The 27640-nt window shown below is 41.0% G+C and overlaps 1 protein-coding gene and 1 pseudogene across 1 annotated transcript in view; both read left to right on the forward strand.

Annotated features, from left to right (window-relative positions):
- Positions 1 to 27640, forward strand: part of M1AP (meiosis 1 associated protein) — a 119381-nt gene that overhangs the window by 59254 nt on the left and 32487 nt on the right. The window contains exon 5 of the mRNA XM_075556898.1: positions 20416 to 20589. Coding sequence (XP_075413013.1) covers positions 20416 to 20589 — 174 coding nt within the window. The remainder of the gene's footprint in view (positions 1 to 20415; positions 20590 to 27640) is intronic.
- On the forward strand, positions 19469 to 20025 carry LOC142454611 (ubiquitin-ribosomal protein eS31 fusion protein-like; annotated as a pseudogene).

Here is a 27640-nt window from a genome sequence, read left to right on the forward strand (position 1 = left end):
GAGAGTGGAGGGTGAGTGGGTTGGAAAGGGGGAACTGATTACAAGGAGCCACATGTGACCTCTTCCCTGGGAGAGGGACAGCAGAGAAGGGGGGAAGGGAGACCCCGAATAGGGCAAGATATGACAAAATAACGAGGTATAAATTACCAAGGGCATATGAGGGAGGGGGGAAAAGGGAGGGAGGGGGGGAAAAAAAGGAGGACCTGATGCAAGGGGCTTAGGTGAAGAGCAAATGCCTTGAGAGTGATTGGGACAGGGAGTGTATGGGTGTGCTTTGTACAATTGATGTATGTATATGTATGGATTGTGGTAAGAGTTGTTGGAGTCCCTAATAAAATGTAAAAGAAGAAAAAAAAAAAGAATAGTTACATGTTTTAGAATTCCATTTACTTTGGTGCCGTCAGGTAAGCCGTTGGACTACTAATCACATAATTGGTGATTCATACCCAACACTACTCTTCAGGAGAAACAAAGAGCTATTTGCTCCCATAAAGATTTATAGCCCCTGAAATCCTTTATAGGGTCACGATGAGTCAGAATCAGTTTGGTGGTAATGGGTTTGGTTTTGGGTTTTCTAGGGATTACATTTTGTATCATTAAATTTTTAGACTTCTGAGTCCATTTAATCACATTAAACATGAAATCAAAAGATTTTTAAAAATATACTTTAAAGTGTATGTGTAATTGTATGTAAGTTCTACATACACTTGGATATATAATTCCCATGTATACATTCTATTTAATTTTTTGCAGCTCAGGTAAAATATGGAAACCTTACAACTGTTTAGGTCTATTTATATACACACACATTATCTTTTATGTTATAGTTGTCATAAACATACATTAAACCTATGTTTATTAAAACTCCACAGAGGCTGGATAGCATAATGAATATAATCAATATCACTAACTTTTACATGTAAAAATAGTCCATGTTTGTTATATACTTTACCACAATAAAATTTTTATTTAAAAAATAAAGATTACATTTTTTTAAGATTACATTTTTAAAAAACTCCACAAGACAAACTTTGCCTAAAATAATTATGTGCATTTTAAATAAACGCATAGGCAAAGTCTTTTATATTTACTAATTTTGATCTCCTCTTTCATTCCTAAAAAATCTAAGCTTTCCCTCGGTTTCATTTCCTTTATCTTAAAAAACTTCAGTATTTCATATAGCAGGATGCTAGGAGAGAATAATGCCTAGTAAAGTGCCTGGTAAAGTGGAGGGGTAGTAATGAGATGATTGACACAGTGACTGCACCTATGAGTTTAAGCACAAGAACAACAGTGAGGATGCCCTGGACCCAGCAGTGTTTCATTCTGCGGTGCATACGTTTGCCATGAGTCGGAACAGACTGGCACCAAACAACAACAGAATTCTGGTAGTGACAAATTATCTTTCTCTGGAAATTCGTTTTTATTCACCTTAAATTCTTCAAGGATTTTATTCTTGTATGTAGAATTCTAGGTCAACATCGGGTGTTTTTGTTTTGCTGTTGCGATTCCTTTCAGCATGCTAAAGCTGGTTCATCATCTCCTGGGCTTCCGTGGTTTCTGATGGAAAGTTATAGTCCTTCAAGTCATTTTACCTTGCATGTATTTTTTTTTTCTGAGTGCTTCCAATGCTTTTTTTCTTTAAGCTTGATCTTTAGTCACTTTGCAAGGGTGTGACTGGTGACAAATGTCTTCTAATTTATCTTGTTTGGGGTTCATTGAGCTTCTTGAATCTGTAAATGTATGTTGTTAACCCAATTTGGGAAATTATCTGCCCCTACTCTTTCAAGTGTGTTTCTTCTGTCTTGTATCCACACTCCTCTCCTTCTGGAACTGCAGTTATCACTGGCCCACACACATTTTGGTGACTTAAATGTTAGACTTGTTTCTGGGCGTGTTGAACCTGCTGGTTCCAAAAATGGCATCCGTTTTCCCCATCAGCTCTAGTTTCTGAGATATAGAATCTATACCACATGCCACTTTTTAATCTGCTCGCCCATTAAGAAATCAGTATATTTTAATGTACCATTAGCTAGCCAGGGAGAGAAGGAAGTGCACACTGGCTTTATTTAAGGTCATTTGTGTTGCAATGGATATACATATGGATTGTGATAAGAGCAGTAAGAGCCCCCCAATAAAAGTATTTAATTAAAATAAATAAAGTAGTTTGTTTTGGACTGAGTATTTAGGTCAAGTTTTACTTCACAGGGTGTCCTTTCACCTAAAGAAATATTTAAACAGTGAAAATTCATGAACTTGGAATTTTCCCCAAGTATCCACCTTTTATTAGAAACTGAATAGCAGGCAGTTCCAATTTGTTATCTTTTTTAAAAAAATCATTTAATTGGGGCTCTTACAATTCTTATCACAATCCATCCATACTTCCATTGTGTCAAGCACATTTGTACATATGTTGCCATCATCATTCTCAAAACATTTGCTTTCTACTTGAGCCCTTGGTATCAGCTCCTCATTTTCCCCTCCCTCCCCCATACCCCTCCCTCATGAACCCTTGATAATTTATAATTATTATTTTGTCATGTTTTATACTGTCTGACGTCTTCCTTCACCCACTTTTTGGTTGTTCCTCTCCCAGGGAGTAGGTTATATGTAGATCCTTGTAATTGGTTCCCCTTTCTACCCCACCTTCCCCTTACTTTCCTGGTATGGCTATTCTCATTATTGGTCCTGAGAGGTTATCTGTCCTGGATTCCCTATGTTTCCAGTTCTTATCTGTCCGATGTCTCCCTTCACCCACTTTTCTGTTGTCTGTCCCACAGGGAGGAGGTTATATGTAGATCCTTGTGATCGGTTCCCCCTTTTTACCCCACCTTTCCTCCACCCTCCCAGTATTATCACTCTCATCACTGGTCCTAGATTCCCCTTGTTTCCAGTTCCTAGCTGTACCAGTGTACATCCTCTGGTCTAGCCGGATTTGCAAGGTAGAAATGGGATCATATTAGTGGGGGATGGGGGAAGCATTAAAAAACTAAAGGAAAGTTGTGTGTTTCATCAGTGCTATACTGCACCCTGACTGGCTCGTCTTCATCCCACAACCCTTCTGCAAGGGGATGTCCAGTTGCCTACAGATGGGCTTTGGATCCCCACTCTGCATTCCTCCTCATTCACAATATTAGGATTTTTTGTTCTTTGATGCCTGATACCTGATCCCTTTGACACCTCATGATCACACAGGCTGGTGTGCTTCTTCCATGTGGGCTTTGTTGGTTCTCCGCTAGATGGTTGCTTGTTTATCTTCAAGCCTTCAAGGCCCCAGATGCTATATCTTTTTGACACTTGGGCACCATCAGCTTTCTTCACCACATTTGCTTATGCACCTGCTTTTTCTTCAGCAATCATATCAGGAAGGTGACCATCATGGAATTCCAGTTTAATAGAACAAAGTGCTCTTGCATTGAGGGAGTACTTGAGTAGAGGCCCAATGTCCATCTGCTACCTTAATACTAATCCTATAAATATATGCACATAGATCCATTTCCCCATGATAATATATAAATATATTTACATATGTACATGTATTAAGACATCTATAAATGCCTCCTAGTTCTTTCCTCTATTTCCTTTTACTATCCTCTTGTCCCACTATCATGCTCAACCTTCATTTGGGTTTCAGTAATTCCTCTCAACATTACCCTTGATCAAGCCCTACCAGGCCTTCTAAACCCGCTTTGCTCTCCATTTTGAATCACTTGTTGTTCCCAATTTGTTATCTTAAAAGGGGGCCAGAAATAAGAGTTACTGTATAATAAATAAGGAACTCTGATGGCACAGTGAGCTATGTGTTTGACTGTTAACCACAGGTCAGCTATTCAAGCCCACGAGCTGCTCTGTAAGAGAAAGATGGAACTTTCTGTTCTCATAAGGATCTACAGCTTCAGAAATCCACAGAAGTTCCACTTGTCCCACAGGGTCACTGCAAATTGTAATTGACTGACCATAAATAGACATTCAAGTGTTCTGAAATGCAAAATAGGTCTGTCAGAGTCAAATTCCTTCATTAAAATTAAAATGTTCCAGTCTTTCAATTGTCACATTATTTTAAAGTATTTTCCATTAAAATGTTCCAGTTATAAGATGGCACTACTTCTCGACCTGTGCACAGGAACTCTTAAAAGAAAAGTTAGCATTATGGAGCTTGAAGTCAACCTCAACTCTGAAACATTTACCATGAATTCTCTATCCATTGACTTCTATATATTAAAAAGTGTTCTGAAATATTTACTGTATAACTTGAAGAAGAAAAATTTAGATCTTTAAAATATTTATGAAAATTACTATGGAGTCTTCCATTTTCAACACTAAATTTCCCTCAAACCTGTGCTGTTTCAATTTTCTTTGTTTCTTTCCATTCTTCTCAAGCTGTGTTCCGGCTTTGCAGTATCCAAGTTGTAGTCTCTGTATATACTAAACAGCCTCAGACCAAAAACACACTGCTATCTAATCGATTCTAACTCAGAGTGACTCTATAGGGCAGAGGACAGAGAAGAACTTTCCATTCTGAGGCCCAAATGTTTACATCTTTTAAAGGTTGCCGAGTGACTGGTAGGTTCAAACCACTGGCTTTATGATTGGCAGCTCAGTGTGTAACCAACTAGCCATGATGGCTCCATATTATAGCTTCCCTTGGAAGTCCCTTAATACCTATTTCTTTTTAAAATATGCTTAGCTTCTTTGTCTTATCCTGTAATTTGTGGGTCTAAATTCTCAAGTATCAAACTAAGATGATGAATAGCTGAGAATATAGTAGAACACCACGCCCAAGAAACTAGAGCAGATGCATCCTAGCCAATGTAATTGTCTGAATCAGACAGAGAGAGAGAGAGGAACCAGCCTAACAACCAAGACACCAAGAGAAATTTATGATGTTGTTGGTGAGCTGTGTTACCCATATTGTAAACTGTTTTAAATTGTCCAACTGTTCTCCAAGACTCAGGATTTTTGTTTGGGGTTGGTTTTATATTGTATCTCCAAATGTTTTCTGTTTCTTCTCCATATAAGATTATCTCTATTGATCCATCCTTAAGTTCGCTAACTCTTCTTTCCATATCCACTTAGCTACTAATCCCCTGAGTGTGTTTTTTTCTTCCAGGTATTGCATTTTTCAGTTCTAAAATTTCAATTTAGTTCATCTTAGGTCATTTTTTCCTCTGTTGATATTTTCTATCTTTTTGTTCATTATCACGTATTTTCCACTTTCAGCATACTTATAATTATGCTGCCTTAATGTCTTTGTCTGATACTTCCCACATCTTAGTCATCTTGAGATTTGCATTTATTGGTTGCATTTTCCTTTGAAACTAAGTCATATTTTCCTGGTTCTGGATAGTCTACAGATGGTTTTGGGGTTCCCACTGTCCTCCATAGCCTTCTACACATTGAATGTTCACAATTTAAGCCCCAACTCCCATCAAATCTGATGAAGGGAGCAACTTCTCCCTTCATAATATTTGAATTTTGTCATCATCGTCTTTGGATCACACGGCTGATGTGCTTCTTTCAGGTGGACCTAGTTGATGCCTCACTTAGATGGTGCTTCTTTGAATTAGACATTGAAATCTAACCATACTGGAAACCCTTTGATAGATTTGAGTCTTTCCTTTTACCTCTTTTTGTATGTTGTGGCATGGGGGTTGGGAGAAGTGAGCAAAAGTATGTATGTTTAATTGTCCACTTTCGATATTTAATCTATAGTTGAAAAACAGATAATAAAAATAAATAAAACAAAATAAATTGCACATTAAAATGAAAAACCAAACTCACTGCCATTGAGTCAATTCCTACTTATATCCTATAGAATAGAGTTGAATTGCCCCTTAAAATTTCTAAGACTACAAATCTTTACTGGAGCAGACTGCCTCATCTTTTGCCTACAGAGTAACTTATAGCTTCAAACCACTGAACTTGCAGTTAGCACACCAGCACTTGTCCCACATGCAACCAGGGGTCTGTAGATAATGATTTTTTTAATCACTGCCATCAAGTCCACTGGGATTCGTAGCAACCCCACTGGAGTGGGCAGAACTGCCCTTGTGAGTTTCTGAAACTGTACATCTTTACAAGGACAGGAAAGTCTCCTCTTTTTCCTAAAGATAAACTGGTGGGTTCAAATTGCTGGTCTTGTGGTTGCCAACTCAACATGTAACCCATTACACTACCCAGGCTCCTGTAGATAATGACAGGTATCATTTAAAATATGCTGTCAGTACCGTGAACATGCTCAAAGAACACACAAATCAGTCTTGGAAGAAATATAGCCAGAATGGTCCTTAGAAGCCATGTGTTGGAGCTGTCCCCCATACTTTGGATGTGTTGTCAGGAGAGACAAATCCCTAGAACACCACATCATGCTTGGTAAAGTAGACGGTCAGCACAAAAGAAGAAAACTGTCATTCTCCTTTAATTTTCTTTTTTTTTAAATAATTTTATTAGGGCTCATACAACTCATCACAATCCATACATATATCAATTGTGTAAAACACATTTGTACATTCATTGCCCTCATCATTCTCAAAACATTTGCTCTCCACCTAAACCCCTGGCATCAGCTCCTCATTTTTCCCCTCCCTCCCCCCTCCTCCCTTCCTCACAAACCCTTGATAATTTATAAATTATTATTTTGTCATATCTTGCCCTGTCCGACGTCTCCGTTCACCCACTTTTCTGTTGGCCGTCACCCAGGGAGGAGGTTATATGTAGATCCTTATAATCAGTTCCCCCTCTCTACTCCACCCTTCCTCCACCCTCCCAGTATTGCCACTCACACCACTGGTCCTGAAAGGATCATCCGCCATGGATTCCCTGTGTTTCCACTTCCTATCTGTACCAGTGTACATCCTCTGGTCTAGCCAGACTTGCAAGGTAGAATTGGGATCGTGATAGTTGGGGGGGGGGAGAGGGGAGGAAGCATTTAGGAACTAGAGGAAAGTTATATTTTTCATCATTGCTACACTGCACCCTGACTGGCTCGTCTCCTCCCTGAAACCCTTCTGTAAGGGGATGTCCAGTGGCTTTGGGTCTTCACTCTGCACTCCCCCTCTCATTCACAATGATATGATTTTTTGTTCTTATGATGCCTGATACCTGATCTCTTCGACATCTCACGATCACACAGCCTGGTGTGCTTTTTCCATGTGGGCTTTGTTGCTTCTGAGCTAGATGGCCGCTTGTTTACCTTCAAGCCTTTAAGACCCCAGGCGCTCTATCTTTTGATAGCCAGGCACCATCAGCTTTCTTCATCACATTTGCTTATTCACCCACTTTGTCTTCAGCAATTGTGTCGGGAAGGTGAGCATCATAGAATGCCAGTCAATCACCTAGCTTTGAGGATCTTTTCCAATTCTTGTGCAGAAAAGGTTAACTAAAACTCAGTAAAGGATATCACTGTTTGTGACCACTTGGGGGCAGGATAAGCTCCAAACAGAATGAGCTCTGCCAGCAGCCTGAACTGCAGTGAGCCAGGCTTTTGCTTGCCAGAGACACAGCTTACCTTCTGTAACCCTTCTGCCTCACAACTTGAGTGTGGCCAAACCCAGTGCACTTGATTCACCAGCTCTGTCTGCCAGTCAGGGGGAACTGCTTCTGTACATCTAAGGAGTGAGCATTTTTCTCTCCATTCTCTAGACTTAGACCACATTCAGTAGTATTTGTGAAGAGTGCAGTGTTAGGTGTTGCTGTGTTTATTTAAGTTGGGAATGGGGGGATAGGACAATGATTAAAATAATTTTTGATAGTTTTATTGGCATAGAATTCAAATATGATATAATTCAATAGTTCAATCATATTAAGAAGAGTTGTGCAATCATCACCACTATCCGTTTTAGAACATTTTCTTTTTTCTTGTACTCACTGTTGTCAGCTCCCCATTTTCTCCCAACCTCCCCTGCCATGCCTCTAGGTAATTAATGCTCCAGTTACTATCTATATAGATTTACCTATCCTGGATTTTATATACATAAAATCATGCAGTAGAGGAAGGGTGGGAGGAGAAGGGGAAACCGATCACAGTGATCTACATACAACCCCCCCCCCAGGAGGACAAACAACAGAAATGTGGTGAAGGAAGACAGTGGATGGTGTAAAATATGAAAATAAAAATAATTTCTAAATTATCAAAGGTTTTGGAAGGTGGGGAAGGGAAAAAAGAAAAGCTGATACCAAGGGCTCAAGTAGAAAGAAAATGTTTTGGAAATGATGATGGCAACATATACACAAATGGGCTTGATACAGTTGATGTATGCATTATTATAAGAGCTGTAAGAGCCCCCAATAAATTGAATTATTACCCCCCAAAAATCATACAAAACAAAATCAACAATGACAAAAATAAAACAGAAAACCCTCAATCGAAAGAAAGCAGAAAATAATAAAAACTGAAACAACTTTAAAATGGGTCAAAAGGGAAATTAAATGATACAGTATTACCTTTTAACTTAACTACATCTACTGTAATCCACTTTCCAATGCTCTCTGTCTGATGGCAAGGCTATTCATGTCCCTGCACTATGGTCAGAGGGATCCACTGGAGGTTAAGCACATGTGGGGACCCTGCACATGGATTTTGGGCTTCCACTGTCATCCATAGCCTTCTGCAAACCAGGTGTTCACAATTTAAACTCTGATACCATTTCCTCCTCTGGATTTGGATTTTCTTATTTATAATCCTTGGGTAACACGAGCTGTGTGGTTCTTCCATATGGACTTAGTTGATGTCTTCCCTAAGTGACTGCTTGTTTTAAGATAAGCCTTTAAAAATCTTGACATTATTCTTTCCAATAGCTGAGCACCATCTTATTTCTTTACCATGCTTTACTATAGCACACGTATCTTCAGTGATCTCTTCATGAGAGGGAGTATAGAGTAGAGCTATGTCATTAGAACTAATTGTTCTTAGATTAGGGCTACAATTAAATGGGATTCCAAAATCCATAACATTTTTTTAAGGAACGTGCATTCCTAACCCTCTAAAAGCAAATTGTTTTGTTGATGAGATAGAAAGAAGGGAAATAACATTTATTAGATTTACTGCATGTCATTCAGTATGCTAGGCGCTTTCATACATAATCATCTCATTTTTGTGCCTTACTATAACTTTACAAAATAACTTGTACTCTCTCCATTTTCTAGGGAAATAATTAGACTTAGAGATTTAAATTTCTGTCCAAAGTCACCCAGCTAACTTGCATGCCATAATTCAAACCTTGGTCTTTTCACTACCATCACCCTGCCTCTCATAAATCCCAAAAAGAGAGCTGGGGGACATGGGAAGCAAGCCCTCGGAGAACGCAGCAGCACTAACAGTCCCAGGAGGACTTGGGGGTGGGGGGAAGGGTGGTGGAGGAAGGGTGCAGGGAGCAGGGAGTTCCATTGACAGGGGAACAGCTAGGGAATTAGAGTCAATAACAATGAGCAGATATAGATCCTGGGGGTGTCGGAGCAATAGCGAACTAGCTAAGAGGAAGTTCTAAGAGGCAGAAGTAGGAGGAAAATGATGGTGGGGCAGGAGGAAGGTAAAAGGAAACAGAGGAAGGATGTAGGAAGCAAAGCCATGGATACAGGTATAAGCATAGGTGTGTACATATGTAAATAGATTAATCCACAAATATAGAAGTATTGGTCTATGTACATATATTTATAAAGCAATACACTGGTAGTGGACAGGTTTTGGGCCTCTGCTCATACCCTCCCTCCATACAAAAACACTTTGTTCTAACAAATCAGCATTCTGAGATGCTCACCTTCCCAACACAATCACTGAAGACAAAACAGTGCATAAGCAAATATGGTGAAGAAGGTAGAAGGTGCCTGACTATTAAAAGATATAACATCTGGGGTCTTAAAGGCTTGAAGTTAAACAAGCGGCCATTCAGCAGAGAAGCAACAAAGCCCACATGAAAAAAGCACACTGCCAATGTGATCATGAGGAGTCATGGAGACCAGGTAATAGGCATCAGAAGATACATAACAAACAAACACATATTGTTGAGAACAAAGGGGGATGGAGCAGAGACCCTTTGTAGACAAAGGAACAATCCCCCCACAGAGGGGCCACAGGGAAGGGATGAGTCAACCAGGCTGCAGTAAAGCATCGATGAAACACAATATTGACCAGAAGACCCTCGGAGCGAGCTCAGGCAGAGTGGCTACAGCAATTCCATGGGGTCACCAGAGATTGGGAGGCCCTCATCCTGGCCATGTCTGATTGTCAAGCTCCAGTCGGGTGACTGTAATTCCGGGTGATGCCTCCATCAGAAAGGAAATCTACATCGCCCCTTCAAGAGTGCAAAAGGAAGGAATTCAGGAGCCGCCACAGTGAGTCACACCCACTCCAAAGCGGCTGCCATGGCCACCCTCCTTTATGCAAGACAAGAGTTTAAAATTACACATCAGGAGATGATCAAAGGAATAAGGAAGTGTTGCTTAGGAGGGTATTATAGGTATGCATTTATTTATTTTTGCTTAGAGAATTTGCTGAAGTATTTTCACATTTTTGGATGAATAGGGCACTGGCCTTTTGATGGATTTAACGAGATGGGGCAGGGTCTGTGCTCCGTTAAAGAATGCCTCGCTTCACATAATGCTTCCAAATCCACTCTCAGTGGTTTCCAATCAGATGGCCTCACTCCCCCACGGACACGGTCAACTGTCCACAGCATGAAGAATGACATGTTTGTCCAAGGATAACAAAAACACCATGCTGGTGTTTCTACAGAGATGGAAAGATGATGTTCCTTTACTGACACAGCCAAAGAGCAAGGTCTCTGTGCCCTCGCTTTTCTAAAGAAGCATTTGCCCCGACTAACAGTGAACAAGCACATGGCTGCCAACTGAAAGACTGTCAGTTCAAACCCACCCAGCAACTCGGGGGAGAAAGCGCTGGCAGTCTAGAAAGCTCTATGCGCCATTCTCCTCTGTCTCGTGGGGTCGTTGAGAATCCACAACAGCTCAGTGGCACCTGAAAAACAGAACTCATTCTGACAAAATGTAGTAGTTCTGAAATGTTTTCATGTGTAGGAGAGTTTCATCGTTAATTTGAGTTAAGTAGATCTCTGGAGTTTGACAGCTTTTCAGTGTTGAAATGTGGCATAGCTAATCTAAAACAATGTGACCTTCACGATAAGTTCAAGTCCAACTACCACCCCACAGATGCTAGTGTGGCTCATTACGCATCAATCTGGAAGTCTGTGAAGTGAGGAAACATGTCTGTAATACTCAGCTACGATGATATGCTGGCAGTGCCCATCATTGAGAATACACCTGAGGAGAAAGGCCTCAAAGAACAAATGGCTCATGCACTGGATGAGTAACCAGACTACTGTGCCAGGCTGCTCCAACGTCATGTATGGGAGAAACATGGCACAAGGCTAAAACCATGTGTGAATGCTATGACTGCTTGTTTGATATTGCTGTTTCAATGAAGACAGTTGGACTAGAGCCTACACAGCTTCCAGTTGGAGAGAAGAGAATTGTGTAAACAAGTGTGAAGTTTAATTTTGCACAGAGAGCAATACATAAGTGAAACTTATTTTTAATCAATTAAAAATGTCCTTGAAGCATTAAAAAAAAGAAAGAAAAGAAAAGAAACACACAATATTCCTCTGATTCCTTTAGGCTTCCTCACCCCACCCCCCACCTATGATGACCCCAATACTGCTTCTCAATTCAGACTAGACGACCATGTACACAGGTACATGAAAAGAGATGGGGGCTCACGACACACAAAATCCAAGAACAGGAGTGGGAATAGTGATACCAGAAGGGTAGGGATAAGAGCAGGGAGAGGAAGGGAGAAAGGGGAACCGATCGCAATGATTGACACAACCATACACCCCTCTCGGGGGAAAGAATAACAGAAAACACAGGGAAAGGGAGGCAGCAGTCAGTGTAAGATATGAAAATAATAATAATTTATAATCTAAGAAGGGAATATTACATTGGGGGACGGAAGAGGAAAAATGAGGACTCAGTAGAAAGTAAATGTCTAGAAATTAATGAAGGCAACATGTGTACAAACATACTTGATGCAATCAGTGTATGGATTGTAACAAGAGTTGTAAAAGTCCCCAATAAAATGATCTCTTAATAATAAAAAATAAAGAGGGTGGGGGAGGGAACTGCAGAAGAAGCAAGTTAACACATTAATTAATATTGTCCAAATGGAAGTCACAGATACCAAGGAAGGAATGCTGATTAAAGTGATATAAGGAAGGATATACCTAAACATAACTTCCTGGACAAAGCCAGTCCCAAGTTGGATTCTGATCGAGATGGATTGGCAAAGTAATAAAAGCACTAAGGAAGGAAGGCAGTCACATGGCAAAGAGACTAACACCGAAAACCAATGAGTTGTAGTAAAAAGCCATGAGACATGAGGAAGAGAGAGTAATCGCTCGGGTCAACAAGCATATGTTAGCTCCGGCTCTCTGTAAAGCTCTGAGCTAGGGGTTGAGAAGGATACACGTGGACCAGGAATAACTCCTACACTTTGGGGGTTGAAATTTGAATGAAAAGACTCAAGCCTGTTCCCAAATAGGATTGGCAATATAATAGGAACTATATTGCCAATATCAAGGTATATCAAAAAGTATTGCTACACAACCATCTCACTCACTGTCCTAGAGTCTATTCTGACTCATAATGACCCTACAGGACAGAGTAAAACTAACTACCTCTTTGGGTTTTCAAGACGTTAAATCTGTACAGGAGCAGATACCTTATATTTCTCCATAGAAACAGCTGGTGGGTTCAAATCTCTGACCTCGTGGTTAGCAGTTTAATGTATAACCCACTACACCACCAGAGCTCCTTCTACATATCCATACAAACCTCTGTTAAGTAAAAATATCAAAATGTAAGGCTACTGTTTCTTGATATATGCTCCAAGGACAAGATCGGGCTGCTGGATGAATAGGGTATGATTTCCCAGTTCTCTTAGGACAGCTCTTTCTAACCATGAAGAATGAACAGTTGCATTATCCCCACTGGGCAGGAGAGGGAGGGGTCCCTCTACACAACTTTCCTAGCCTTTTTCTTTTTTCTCTTCAATAGTATCTAATTCATATACCATACAATCACATCAAGTTCAATAGTTGTACAATCATCACCACAATCAGTTTGAGAACATTTTCTTCATTCTTATACTCATCATTATTAGCTTCCCCATCCCCCTCCCCAACCTTCTCTGCCATAACCCTAAGAAAACATGAACCCAATTACTGTCTGGATTTCATGTACAGAAAAACATTTTTTAAACTAATAAGAATAACAAAATAAAACAGATAAAAACCTCAATAGAAAAGAAAGAAGAAATTCAAATGGATCATAATGGAGATAAAATGGTAAGGTGCTAAATTGTACCCTCACTGCATCTGCAACAATCCACTTTCCAGTGCGTTCTGCATAACAGCAAGGCTGTTCGCATCCCTGCTCCATGGTCATAGGGGAGTCAACAGGGACTTAATCCACGTGTATTTCCCTCTCACCTCTTTTTTAACTGAAACATCTGTAAAATGGGTCAAAGGGAGAGCACATGATATTACATTTTGACTTAACTGCATCTGCTTTAATTGACTACAATGTTCTCTGTCTGATAACAGAGCTATTCACGCTCCTCAGTTTCGATCAGAGGGGATTCACTGCAGGTGTGGTCTATGTGGGGACCCTGCACATGGATTTTGGACTTCCACTGTCATCCATAGCCTTCTTCAAACCAGGTGTTCACAATTTAAGCTCTGATAACATTCCCTCCTTTAGATTTGGATTACATTATTTTCAGTCCTTGGATTGCACAGGCTGGTGTGCTTCTCGCATGTGGACTGAGTTGACACCTCACTTAGATGGCTGATTGTTTGAAAACAAGTCATTAAGACCCCAGATGCTATCCCTAGCCTTTTTCTCACCAATTAAAATTTCTTTCCAATAAGTCCCCATGATCCTCTTCTATTCTTTAAGAAAATCTATCAAGATTACCCCGTCAGAATCCAAAAAGAAAACCAGTCACCACAACCTTCTGAGCTGACCTCTCTACCTTGAACTCCGAACAAGACTAAGCCAAGTGTATTTCTGAGACACTTGTCTGCAGCCATGCACTGACCACAGAGCCATGGTCACACTGGAACCCGAGTGACAATCTTTTACTTCTTATCCTTGTCTGAACCAAGAGCTCTGGAAATGCAGTTGATGGCCATTCCACCCTTTCCCTGCAGGGCAGGGTGCATGAAGGAGGTGGCATTTGAGCTCAGTACAGTGACAAGCTTTCATCGGGTAGAGATGGGGAGGGATAGTATGAGGAAGGAAAGGGCAGAGTGTTTGAGGGGTGAGTAGTATAGAGTTGTTCAGGATGAGTGAGAAAATTAACTGTTCGTGTATAGTGAGTACTGGAGGGGAAGGAATTGAGTTTGATCGGACAGCTAAGAGGCGACTGCAGTGATCCAAGCACAAGGAAGTGAATACTTGACGCAGGGGCCAGGAAAATGGACGTTCTCCTAAAGTGTACATGGTGTGCATCCATCTTTGAGAGCATGCCTGCCGGCTCCCTCTGAGCCAGCAGAACTCAAGCTTCAAACCTCACACCTAGTGCCTCCGTGGAGTTGCATGAGAACTGTTTCGAACAAAGAAGCCGTGCTCTAAAAAATAATAATAATAAAATAATAAAAATTAAAAATATATTATAAAATAATATACATAATATATAAAAAGAAATATATGATAAATATATAAAATAAAATTTAAAATAATAATAATAAAATAATTACCAAAAAGAAGCCGTGCTCTATGGTTCTCCTAACTACTTATTCACAAAGTTAGAAAGAACAAAATGTTGGTGAGGTGTCTTCAGGGAAGAAGTGCTATTTTCCCAAAGCACCCAGTGGGGAATCTTTTTCTTTGTAGAGAAAGGTACCTGGTGTCGCCTTAGTTTTTTAGCTTCTCAGACTCAGGGTCCATTTTGTCAGCACTCTCTCAGAGACAGTTGCCTTATCAAGCTCAAGGAAAGTATGGGCCAGAACGTTTGAGAGAGAGAAACTACCCGCCAAAGAGTAGAGACCTGACAATCACATCCCTGGCATTAAGATGTGTTCTTTCGCCAGCACCCCCTCTGCCCCTCAGAGCCATAAGTGGATGGACACAGCCAGTGCCTGCCCCTGCGTGGCCCCTCTGGGTGTGCCCCAGGCCCTGCACCCCATCTCCTCGTGGACATAGCCCTTGTTAGAGATCCCACTGTCATCAGTAAGGAAGGAGATAGCCAAAATGCGCTTCACCACTTTCTATTGATTTTATACTTAACTCTCAGAGGAAATACCTCATTTTTCTTTATCTACATTCTTGATGGTAGATAACATTTTTATTATTCCTTTAGCCTGTCCATGGTAGGAGTTTCTAATTTTATACCCTTCCCCCAATGAGTTAAAAAAGATGCAAAGGTCTCTTGTTGGAACTCAAAGCAACATTTTCTCTCTACTGTCTGAGCTTATTTGCTCAGTCTTATGTCTTTAGTTCTAGAGCTGTCCCCTTTAGGCTTTCATATGCATCTGTCTCACTCAAGAGAATTTACTCAGCCATTTCCATACTTGTTCCTCAAGGTGAAGTTTGTGTTTCAGGCTCAGAAAAAATAAATCACTAGGGGTTTTGCCTATGACAAAATAAAATTCATATTATTAAAACACACACACATATTTCTCTTTACTCACAAGGAACTTTCTTTGAGTAGTAATCTCGTATTTATTGCTGTAGCACCCTAAAGCAGGGTGGGATAGATGAAAAAAATTTTATTCTGCTAATATATTTTAATCATTTGATTAGGGGCCCATACAACTCTTAGCACAATCCATACATACATCAATTGTGTAAAGCACACTTGTACATTCATTGCCTTCATCATTCTCGGGATAGATGAAATTTTTATCAGAAATGGTCACAAATCCCGTTGCTTGATAAACCCCGTTAGGAATAAAAAGTGTCATACTCATATACCCATGCAGCCCATGCAATCGCTCATTGTCTTGTCTTTCCTTCTTTTGGTCTATTTTCCATGTAACAGACTTTTTTTTTTCCTTCCTGGAATGAATGAAGTAACTCATTAACTAATGCTCATACCTATCTCACAGGGAATGACTATTTCATACATGCTGGTAAAAGAGAAATGTGTTTGAGGATCCTTTCCAGCCACAGAATGAATCGCTGGATGTGGCATGAAGTCATCTCACCCTTGCATACCTCCCTGTGCTGGATGCCCACACGGTGGACTGAAGCCCCTTTGTTCCCCGTGGAGAAGCTGCCACCTCTGCTGACTTGTCCTCAGGAATGTCGTTCTAGAAATAAACTAGCTTTCTCCCTGGGCATCCGTTAGCTGTACACAGATGTTAATTCATAGGACAGACTAGCTTTTCTTAAGCCCCTTGTAAAAGTATTTCAGAGTCCATGGTAAAACAGAAGACTGCTTTCCTCTTCAGTTTCTTTCCAGCTCTTGCCTCATTTCCTCTGTCTAAGTTTCCCTCACCACCTTACATTTGATTTTCATTGATGGCCTTTACCTGCAAACCCAGCCTTCCCCTGACTCCTGAACTAGTGAGGCCTACAGCAGGAAAATACCAGCAAAGCACCTCACTGTACTTACCTCCACTCATTCAGATTTGCAGTTAAGTCATATGTCACATAAACTTAATCTTTTTTAAGTATGTTTTATAACAGTGGTAATTGAACATTTTCATTATAAAACAACCTAAAGCTAAAGTCCATCTTGTTAGCTGAGTACGTAACTCAGTGCTATGAGGTTTGTATTGTTTTTATATGCTAGTATATATTTTTCTAGTGTATTTTTGAACACAAAAATAATGTTTATTTCATGGCTCCAATAAAATTTCAATGGTAGAAAAATTTGAATAGTAAAAAGTACTTGAAGGCTTCAAAAAGTTCGTGGAAAAATTGAATTAAAAAATAATGAAATTCTTCCACAGACTACTTGAAGTCTCTTTTATCTCAGAACCCAACTGAGCTTGCATTCCCTAGTCATGTCTGTTAACAGTAATTACAGCCCACCAGACCTTTGTGACATGTATTTGCATGGCATGTATTTGCATATATGTGTGTTGCAAATAATTTTATTTCTTATACAAATAGAGTCATCTTTTCTACTTTTCTATCATTTTCTGTATCCATTTACTATCTATTAGCTTTCCATGGCAGTACATATGAGGGGGCTTCAAAAAAATTAATGGAAAGGGGAATTAAAGGATAATGGAATTCTTTCCAAAACTTTTTAAAGTTTCCTCATTTAGCTTTTTTTTTAACAACTGCACAAGACATCATGGTGCTATAATTTATAAAAACATTCATCTGGTGGGCATTTAAGTTGCTTCCCACTCCAAGTTTTGATTGTTATAAAACATCACTATATTACCCATATTGCCTTGTGTTATGTCCAAAAATTTCTGTAGGCATCCAGCAGAAGATATGAGGGTTAGTTAAAAAAAAACAACAACATACTGCTACTCAGATACACAGTTTTATTTCATGTATGCAAATAGTGAGTGACTGAAGACAAGTTCTCTCAGTAATATATTTATCTTAGCCTTGTTAACTCAAAATCCAGACTCACTTCCATCCAATAGATTCCAACTCACAGAGACCCTGTAAGACAGAGAGAACTGTCCCTATGGAGTTCCAAAACTGTAAATCTTCATGGGAGTAGAACAGCTCATCTTTTCCTGCCCTCACCTTTCCCTCATGGACCAGTTGGTGGTTTTGAACTGCTGACCTTTTGTGAGTAGCCCAAGGCACAATCCACTACACCAGCAGGGCTCCTCTAGTCTCCTTAGGCTGCCTTCAAAATAAAGGATACTTTTTATGTTACGAAAAAAGCTATTTTTAGTTCAACAGAATAATGTCATATTGTAAACAAAATTCAAATGGACATCTACCCAAATCCCTGAAACTTTGCAACAAGTTTACTGGAGTGCTGTGTCCCCATCCCACCCCCAAACCTCCCAAAACAACAGTTTTTAGATGGATCAAGCATTTTAAAGGTCTGGAAGACTTCAAAGATGAACTCAAGGCAGAGAGGTCAGCTCAGGTTATGGCAACTGTTTCTTGGAATTCCCAAGACATATCTTGAATACTTTCTCGACTGACACAGAAAGATCACAGGAGGTTTTAGGATGAAGTTTTCAGAAAATGGAAAACTGCTGGTAAAGAAAAGACCAGGAAAGTTGTACTGAGGAATTTTTTCAGTCACGATAATGCATCTGCTCATTTTGTGAGGCTAGAAAAGCCTGTTCTAGAAGTGCAAATTTTCCAGCTGTCCTTAGAAATTTTTCCTCCATCCACTCCACAGCCCTGATATGGTTCCTTCAGATTCCTTTTTATTCCCAACACTCAAAATCATTGCAAAGGAACATGATTTTAACCTCTCACAGATGCTAAAACTGTTATTTTGATGTGGTGTATATGGAAAGTAGACAGTTGTGTGGAGAAGGGTTAGAGAGATGGAAACACTGACATCTGAAGTGTACAGATCTAGATGGAAGGTATGTTGAGAAATAACAGCTTCACATCTTGATAATTTGGCTTGATAAAAAAGTCCTGCGCATCCCTCCACCCAAACCCCTCCGAAAGCCCCTCCTAGCCATGTCGCTTCTCGAGCGAAGGCCTTTCAAATCCATTTTAAAAATCATTTTATTAGGGGTTCATACAACTCTTTTTACAATTTGTACACACATCATTTGTGTCCAGCACATTCGTACATATGTTGCCATCAAAACACCTGCTTTCTACATGAGTCCTTGGTATCAGCTCCTCATTTTTCCCCTCCCTCCATGATCCCCCTCCCCCTGAACCCTTGATAATTTATAAATAATTATTATTTTATCATATCTTATACCATACGACCTCTCCCTTACCCAGTTCTCCGCTGTCCATCACCAGGGAGAAGGTTACATGTAAACTTTGTCATCTGTTTCCCATCTCTCCCTCACCCTCCCTCCACCTTCACTCTCACCACTGTTCCTGAGGAGCTCATCTGTCCTGGATTCCCCTTATTTCCAGTTCCTATCTGTGCCAGTGTACATCTTCCGGTCCAGCTGGTTATGTAAGGTAGAATTGGGATCATGATATCATGATAGTGGAGGGGGGGGTAAGCATTCAAGAACTAGAGGAAAATTGTATGTTTCATCGTTGCTACACTGCACTCTGACTGGTTCGTCACCTCCTCACAGCCCTTCTGTAAGGGGATGTCCAGTTTCCCCAAGATGGGCCCTGGGTCCCCACTCTGCACTCCCCCTCATTCACAATGCTATGATTTTTAAAATTTTTGTCCTTGATGTCCGACACCTGATTCCTTTTTAAAGTCGCTAAAATCTTCTACCTCTAGAGAGCCCGGAAGGTTAGGATGAGGAATTGGCCCAGTGAGAGTGAGAAGAAATGCGGCTCGTGACTCTGGCCGGGGCTGGGTCAGAGCATGGGCAGGGCACCGGGAACCCCGTGGGCCCACGCGGGCCCTTCCTTTCTGATCAGCCATCTGCGGTGGGGCCGCCGCCAGGAGCAGATCTTCTTGAAGACCCTTAGGGGGAAGACCATCACTCTCGAGATCAAACCCTCGGATACGATGGAGAATGTGAAGGCCAAGACCCAGGACAAGGAGAGAGTTCCTCCCGATCAGCACCGGCTGATCTCTGCTGGCAAGCAGCTGGAAGATGGACGCACCTTGTCTGACTACAGCGTTCAGGAGTCCACGCTTCATCTTGTGCCTTGACTGCGTGGTGGTGCTAAGAAAAGGAAGAAGAAGTCTTACACCACTCCCAAGAACAGCAAGCATAAGAGAAAGAAAGCTAAGCTGGCCCTCTTAAAATACTATAAGGTGGATGAAAATGGCCAAATCAGCCGCCTACGGCGTGAGTGCCCTTCAGACGAGTGTGGTGCTGGGGTTTCATAGCCAGCCACTGTGACAGACACGACTGCGGCCAGTGCTGTCTGTCCTACTGCTTCCACAAACCAGAAGACAACTGTACAGGTTAATAAAGGCCATGAACATTAAAAAAATTCCTGTGCATAAGGACAGCAAGTAGAATAAGGGTTTGGGGGACAGGGTTACAGTCATGGTGGGGGTGGGGTGGGGCAAATGTAAAAGGGAGATGACGTCAAGGAGTCCAGGAAGAACAAGAATGTTTGCAAACTGACTGTGGTAGCAATTGGACTGTTCTACTTGATGTGATTAAACTATGGAATGATATGATGTATGTCTTAACTCCCAATTAATAATATTTTAATTCCTATTCATAGTAACAGTTTTTGACCTAACCTCTTATCTAGAGGTAGATTTGATGGGTGCATTTACATTTTTATCTATTAAAATTTTTTCTAACTGAAGAAAAAGAGTTTTAACCACTATTTCTCTTTCTCCTACAGAGAGTTCTCTCTTGGGAACTGATATTGACCTTCAGACAATAGACAATGATATTGTCGGCATGGAGACTTTCTTCAAAGCTTGGCTACATAACAGTGGGACGGACCAAGAGCATCTTCATCTCCTCCTTCCTTCGGGGCGCTCCAGCAACCTTTCCAGAACCAAAGAAAGCCCAAGTACACAACCCCAAGAAGATACTTTATATAGGTTATAATATCCTAGTCTACGATTAGGACTTTAGATTAGTGAGTAACAAAAGTACAGACTAGTCAAGGTTTAGAGATTGGAGGCACAAGGAGTAAGAAGGATAAAGACCAAGTATAGCTAGTGATGTGTTGGGCAATTCATTAATAAAATAGCATTTTTAAAAAACAAGAAGTAAGAAGAGAAGTTTCTAAAAAGTGACCAACACAGTTAGAAAACCAAGCCTAATTAAACCCTTCCAGCAAAGGCCTTTAGATGAATTTAGATGCAGTCAGTCTGACTCACCCAATGCTATTGAGTTGATTTCAACTCACAGCTACCCTATGGGACAGGGTAGAACTGCCCCTGTGAATTATAAAGAGTGTAACTGGTTTTTGTATTATTATTAATAAATCATTTTGTTGGGGGCTCTTACAGCTCTTTTAACAACCCATACACCAGTTGTATAAAACACATTGTATATATGTTGCCATCATCATTTTCAAAACATTTTCTTTCTGCTTGAGCCCTTGGTATCAGCTCTTCTTTTTGCACCCCCTCCCCCTCCCTTACTCATGAACCCTTGATAATTTATAAATTATTATTATTTTTCATGTCTTACACTGACCGATTTCTCACTTTTCTGTTGTCTGTCCCCCTGGGAGGGGGTTATATGTACATCATTGTGATTGGTTCCCCTTTTCTCCCCACACTTTCCCCTTCCCCTCCCCAAGAGTGTAACTGTTTATGGGAGTAGAAAGCCCAGTCTTTTGCAGTTAGTCTTAAACACCAAAAAAATAGGACATGAGATATGCTATATAAAAGCATGACAAATTAGTTATGGGGTTTGGGTTTTAATGGATTAAATACTGATACTATAGTTGGAGGAATGATGATATCTCAACAATATCAACAGGGCCTGTGGGAAGAGTGGAAAACTCAATATTAAATAGCGATCTTCTCACTAGGGAGTCACCAAATGAAGAAGAGACAAAACAACTAGAGACAAGTCCCCATAGAAGGAGCTATCCAGTGACTCCAGACCATGTTCACCAAGCATGTTCAGGCAATTATTAAAATCCATAGATTCAGTCCAGTGTTCAGCATATGCCAACTAGTGCCTGGGTGTTGTTCTGACTACTAACAATACTTCATTCCTGGTCCCCGTAAGTGGTAGGGATAAGGTCATATCTAGTCCAAGTCATTTCTATTCTCCCATGCCTTTGAAGATTAGCTCAGAGCCCACAGATGGGTCCATCCGTATAGTTGGCCACATTGAGCTTCTAAATCTGACTTCTTAGAGCTCAATTCTTTTTTTCTTTTTTTGCTATCTATATTCCTATGTTTTTTTTTAAATTTTTTTTAACATTTTATTAGGGACTCATACAACTCTTATCACAATCCATACATATGCATACATCAGTTGTATAAAGCACATCATACATTCTTTGCCCTAATCATTTTCAAAGCATTTGCTCTCTACTTAAGCCCTTTGCATCAAGTCCTCTTTTTTCCCCTCCCTCCCTGCTCCCCCTCCCTCATGAGCCCTTGATAATTTATAAATTATTATTTTGTCATATCTTGCCCTGTCCGGCATCTCCCTTCACCCCCTTTTCTGTTGTCTATCCCCCAGGGAAGAGGTCACATGTAGATCCGTGTAATCGGTTCCCTCTTTCCAACCCACTCACCCTCTAGTCTCCCAGTATCGCTCCTCACACCCCTGGTCCTGAAGGGATCATCCGCCCTGGATTCCCTGTGCCTCCAGCTCCTATCTGCGCCAGTGTACAACCTCTGCCTTAGAGCTCAATTCTAAAGGAAAAGAACCAGGTTGTGTCTGGTTGAGTTAGAGGGCTTGAACCTATTTTTTTCTCACTGAGTGGAATCTTGACAGTAACAACACAGATGGGGCAGGATTGAGGACTGAATTGGATAGCATACTTAACAGAGTCCTTCTCGCAGACTCTGACAACACACTGGAGTCAATGTGTCCTTCAGGAGCTCTTTTAAGCCCATCGACAATATATTTGAGTTCTTATGGATGTTCTCTTATCTTCAGCAGCAGCTGTCAAATAACTTTTTGATGACGCTAGTCCCTGTCAGAGCAAGAAAGAGCCCTTTGAAGATGATCAAGCAGCCATCTAGCTGAGACGCAACAAAGCCCACATGGAAGAAGCACACCAGCCTGTGTGATCACGAGGTGTCTTTGGGATCAGCTACCAGGCATCAAAGACCCAGAACAAAAATTCTATCAATGTGAATGAGGGGGAGTGCAGAATAGAGACCCAAAGCCCATCTGTAGGCAACTGGACATCATCCCCTTACAGAAAGGTCGCAGGGAGGAGATAAGACAGTTAGGGTGCAGTATTGCACCAATGAAACATACAACTTTCCTCTAGTTCCTCCCCCGTCACTATCATGACCCCAATTCTACCTTACAAATCTGGCTAGACCAGAGCATGTACATGGGTACAGATAAGAGAGGGAATCCAGGACAGGTAAACCCCTCAGGACCAATAATAAGAGCAGCAATAGCAGTGGGGGAAGGGGGAGGTGCTGGGAGAAAGGGGAACCAATCACAATGATCTATCTATAACCCCCTCCCAGGGGGACAAACAACAGAAAAGTGGATGGAGGGAGACAGTGGTTGGTGTAAGACATGAAAAAATAATAATAATTTATAAATAATCAAGGGTTCATGCAGCAGAGAGGGTTGGGAAGGGGGGAAATGAGGTGATACCAAGGGCTCAAGTAGAAAGAAAATGTTTTTAAAATGAGGATGGCAGTATACAAACAAGTGTACTTGACACAATGGATGGCTGGATGGATGGATTGTGATAAGAGCTGTGCGAGCCAATAAAATGATTAGAAATGAAACAGAAAGCAAAGAACCCTTTGAAAATTTTATTAGATAGGGCCACAGTTTCCCAAGACCCTTTATTTCTGCGGCTAGTCATGGGGTCTCCACTAGATCCCTCCCTCAGTCCTAGCTCAGCCTGGGGTGCTTTTGACAACGCACTTTTATTTTTATTATTTATTCATTTAAAGATCATTTTAGTGAGGGCTCTTACAACTCCTATAACAATCCATACAGCAATTGTATCAAGCATATTTGTACATATGTGTCATCATTATTTTCTAAACATTTATTTTCTATTTGAGCCCTTGCTATCAGCTCCTCTTTCCGCCCCCTTCCCCGCTCCCCCCTTGACCCCTTGATAAATATAAATTATTATTATTTTCATATCTTATACCAACCGCTATCTCCCTTCCCCCAAAGTTCCTGTTCCTCCCCCAAGGGACTTATGTGGTTAAGTGTAGATCATTTCCCCTTCCTCCCCTCCTCTTCTTCCCCTCCGCTCCCTACCTTCCCCCTCCTCTCCTGGTATTGCTACGCTCATTTCTGTTCTTTTTTTTTTTAAGATTACATATTGTTTTAATGGCTGGTGAAAACATATTATCAGATGTAAATTTTTTCCCCTTTTTGTTTTATTTATTTATTTAAAATCATTTTATTGGGGGCTCATACAACTCCTATCACAATCCATACATACATCAGTTGTGTAAAGCACATTTGTACATTCGTTGCCTTCATCATTCTCAAAACATTTGCTCTCCACCCAAGCCCCTGGCATCAGGTCCTCATTTTTTCCCCTCTCTCCCCATCTCCCTTCCCTCATGAACCCTTGATAATTTATAAATTATTATTTTGTCATATCTTGCTCTGTCCCACGTCTCCCTTCACCCACTTTTCTGTTGTATGTCCCCCAGGGAGGAGGTCACATGTAGATCCTTGAAATCGGTTCCCCTTTCTCATTTCTGTTCTTGAGGGGTTTATCTGACCTGGATTCCATGTGTCATGAGCTCTCATCTGTACCAGTATATATGCTCCAGTGTAGCCAGCACTGAAAGGCAAGACTGGGGTCATAATAGTTGGGGGTGAGGAAGCCTCAAGGAACCAGAGGAATATTGTGTGTTTCATCAGAGCTACACTGCGCCCTGGTGACTCATCCCTTCCTTGTAACCCTTCTGTGAAGGTTATGTCCCATGGTCTACAGATGGGTTTTGGGTCTCTTCTCTGGTGCCCCTCATGCTCAACAATATGTTTGTTTGTTTTTGGGTCTTCTGAGGCCTATTACCTGATCCCATGAATACTTCATGATCGCACAGGCTGGTGTGCTTCTTCCATGTGGGTGTGTTGCTTCTCTGCTACATGGCTGCTTGTTTAACTTCAAGCCTTGAAAACCCCAGACACTATCTTTTCATAGCCAGGCACCATCAGTTTTCTTCACCATATTTGATTGTGCACCCATTTTATATTCAACAATCATGTAGGGAGGATAAGCATCACAGAATGCCAAGTTGTTACAACAAAGTGTTCTTGTGTTGAAGGAGGGCTTGAGCAGAGGCCCAAAGTTTATCCACTACCTCAATGTATTGTCATATAAATATATGTACATAGGCCAATACCTCTATTTTTATGAATTAATATATTTACATATGTACACACCTATGTGTATACCTCTATCCATAACTTTGTTTTCTAGATTTTTTCTGTTTCCTTTACCTTCCTCCTGCCCCACCATCATACTCATCCTTCTTCTGCCTCTTAGTAACTCCTCTCAGCTAGATTACTGTTGCTACAACACCCCCAGGACCTCTGTGTCCTCCTCATTGTTGATTTTAATTCCACAGTTGCTCCCCTGTCTGTGGTGCTGTTTGCTCACCACTCCCCCTGTCTCCTCCGCCCCACAAATCCCTCTGGAAGCATTGGTCCCATTGCTCTCTCCACGGGCTGGCTTCCCATGCTTATCTTATATAGGTAGGCAAGACAACAATAACAGAGACAAAAAAAGAAAGAAAACAAAAGATTTAATAAAAGGGGGAAAAAATAAAATAACTAGCAAAAAATAAAAAGCATGCATAGTTCCAGGTCTGTCCACTGACCTTTATGACTATTTTCCCCACTGCCGGGGCGGGGATGAGTGGGGGGTTCTGGGAACCTGAAGTCTAATTTTGGGGCTCCTGAGGGGCTTTGTGACTTTGCTCCCATTGCTGATCTGTTATGTTCCCTTCTTGGTTCGCCCCACTGTCGGGGGTTCAGACTGGACTCACTCCCTGCCATGTGTCCCCAGTATTGTCTTTTGTTGCAGTATGCTCCAGCCAGGGGACATGATGTCTCGAGCTGACAACTTAATTTTAATCTGTCTTGTCATTATGTGTAAAATCTCATTGCCTGGACTTCCTTTCTGCCTCTTCTGTCTAAGGTTCATAATACTGATTCTTCTTTGTCTGTACTCTGGAATTTATTTATTATCTATGAGGATACATAAAAAGTATTGCTACTAGGCTTCCAGTTGATACATGTACAAGTTTATTACAAACAAAACATGTATAACATGTCCCAATAATTAGTGGATGGCTGCGGACAAGTTCTTTCAGTAATGTACTTGTCATAGTCAAATTAAGGTATCTTTTTTGTTTGTTTGTTTATGAACATTTATTGAAATAGTACATTTATATGGTATAATAATAATCTTTTTTGTAAGAATCTTATTATGATGAGCATTGGTTGGGCTTTTTATTTATTTTTTAATCATATTATTGGGGGCTCATACAACTCTTATCACAATCCATACATACATCAATTGTGTCCAGCACATTTGTACATATGGTGACACACCTGCTTTCTACTTGAGTCTTTGACATCGCTCCTCATTTTCCCCCTCTCTCCCCAATCCCCACTGAACCCTTGATAATTTATAAATTATTATTATTTTGTCACATCTCACATCATCCAACATCTCCCTCACTCACTTTTCCACTGTCTGTCCCCCAGGGAGGAGGTTATATGTAGACCTTGTAATCTGTTCCCCCTTTCTCCCTCACCTCCCCCCCACCCTCCTAATATCGCCGCTCTTTCCACTGGTCCTGAGGGGTTCATCTGTCCTGGATTCCGTGTTTCCCATTCCTATATGTGCCAGTGAACGTCCGGATATGTAAGGTAGAATTGGGATCATGATAGTGGGGGGAGGAAGCATTCAAGAACTATAGGGAAATTGCATATTTCATCATTGCTACACTGCACCCTGACTGGCTTGTCTCCTTCACGCTGCCCTTCTGCAAGGGGATGTCCAATTTCCCACAGGTGGGCCCTTGGTCCCCACTCCTCACTCCTCTTCATTCACAATGCTATGATTTATTTTGGTCTTTGATGCCTGATACCTGATCCCTTCGACCCCTTGTGATCTCCATTGTGTAAAGTACATCTGTACATTCATTGCCCTCATCATTTTCAAAACATTTGCTCTCCAATTAACGCTCCCTCCTCACTCCCCCTTCCCTCATGAACCCTAGATAATTTATAAATTATTATTTTGTCATATCTTGCACTGTCCAACATCTCCCTTAACCTACTTTTCTGTTGTCTGTCCCCCATGGAGGAGGTTATATGTAGATTCTTGTAATCGGTTCCCCCTTTCCACCCCACCCTCTCTCCCCCTCCTGGTATCACCACTCACACCACTGGTCCTAAAGGGATCATCTGCCCTGGATTCCCTGTGTTTCTGGTACCTATCTGTACCAGTGTACATCCTCTGATCTAGCCAGATTTGTAAGGTATAATTGGGATCATGATAGTGGTGGGGGGAGAGAGGAGGAAGCATTTAAGAACTAGAGGAAAGTTGTATGTTTCATTGTTGCTACACTGCACCCTGACTGGCTCATCTCCTCCCCGAAACCCTTCTTTAAGGGGATGTCCAATTGCCTACAGATGAGCTTTGGGTTTCCACTCCGCATTCTCCCTCATTCACAATATGATTTTTTTTTTGTTTTAATGATGCCTACCACCTGATCCCTTCAACACCTCGTGATTGCACAGGCTGGTGTGCTTCTTCCATGTGGGCTTTGTTGCTTCTGAGCTAGATGGCTGCTTGTTTACCTTCAAGCCTTTAAGACCCCAGATGTTATATCTTTTGATAGCTGGGAACCATCAGCTTTCTTCACCACATTTGCTTATGCACCCGCTTTGTCTTCAGCAATCGTGTC

This window comes from Tenrec ecaudatus, chromosome 8 (assembly GCF_050624435.1).
Source record: "Tenrec ecaudatus isolate mTenEca1 chromosome 8, mTenEca1.hap1, whole genome shotgun sequence".
Taxonomy (NCBI): domain Eukaryota; kingdom Metazoa; phylum Chordata; class Mammalia; order Afrosoricida; family Tenrecidae; genus Tenrec; species Tenrec ecaudatus.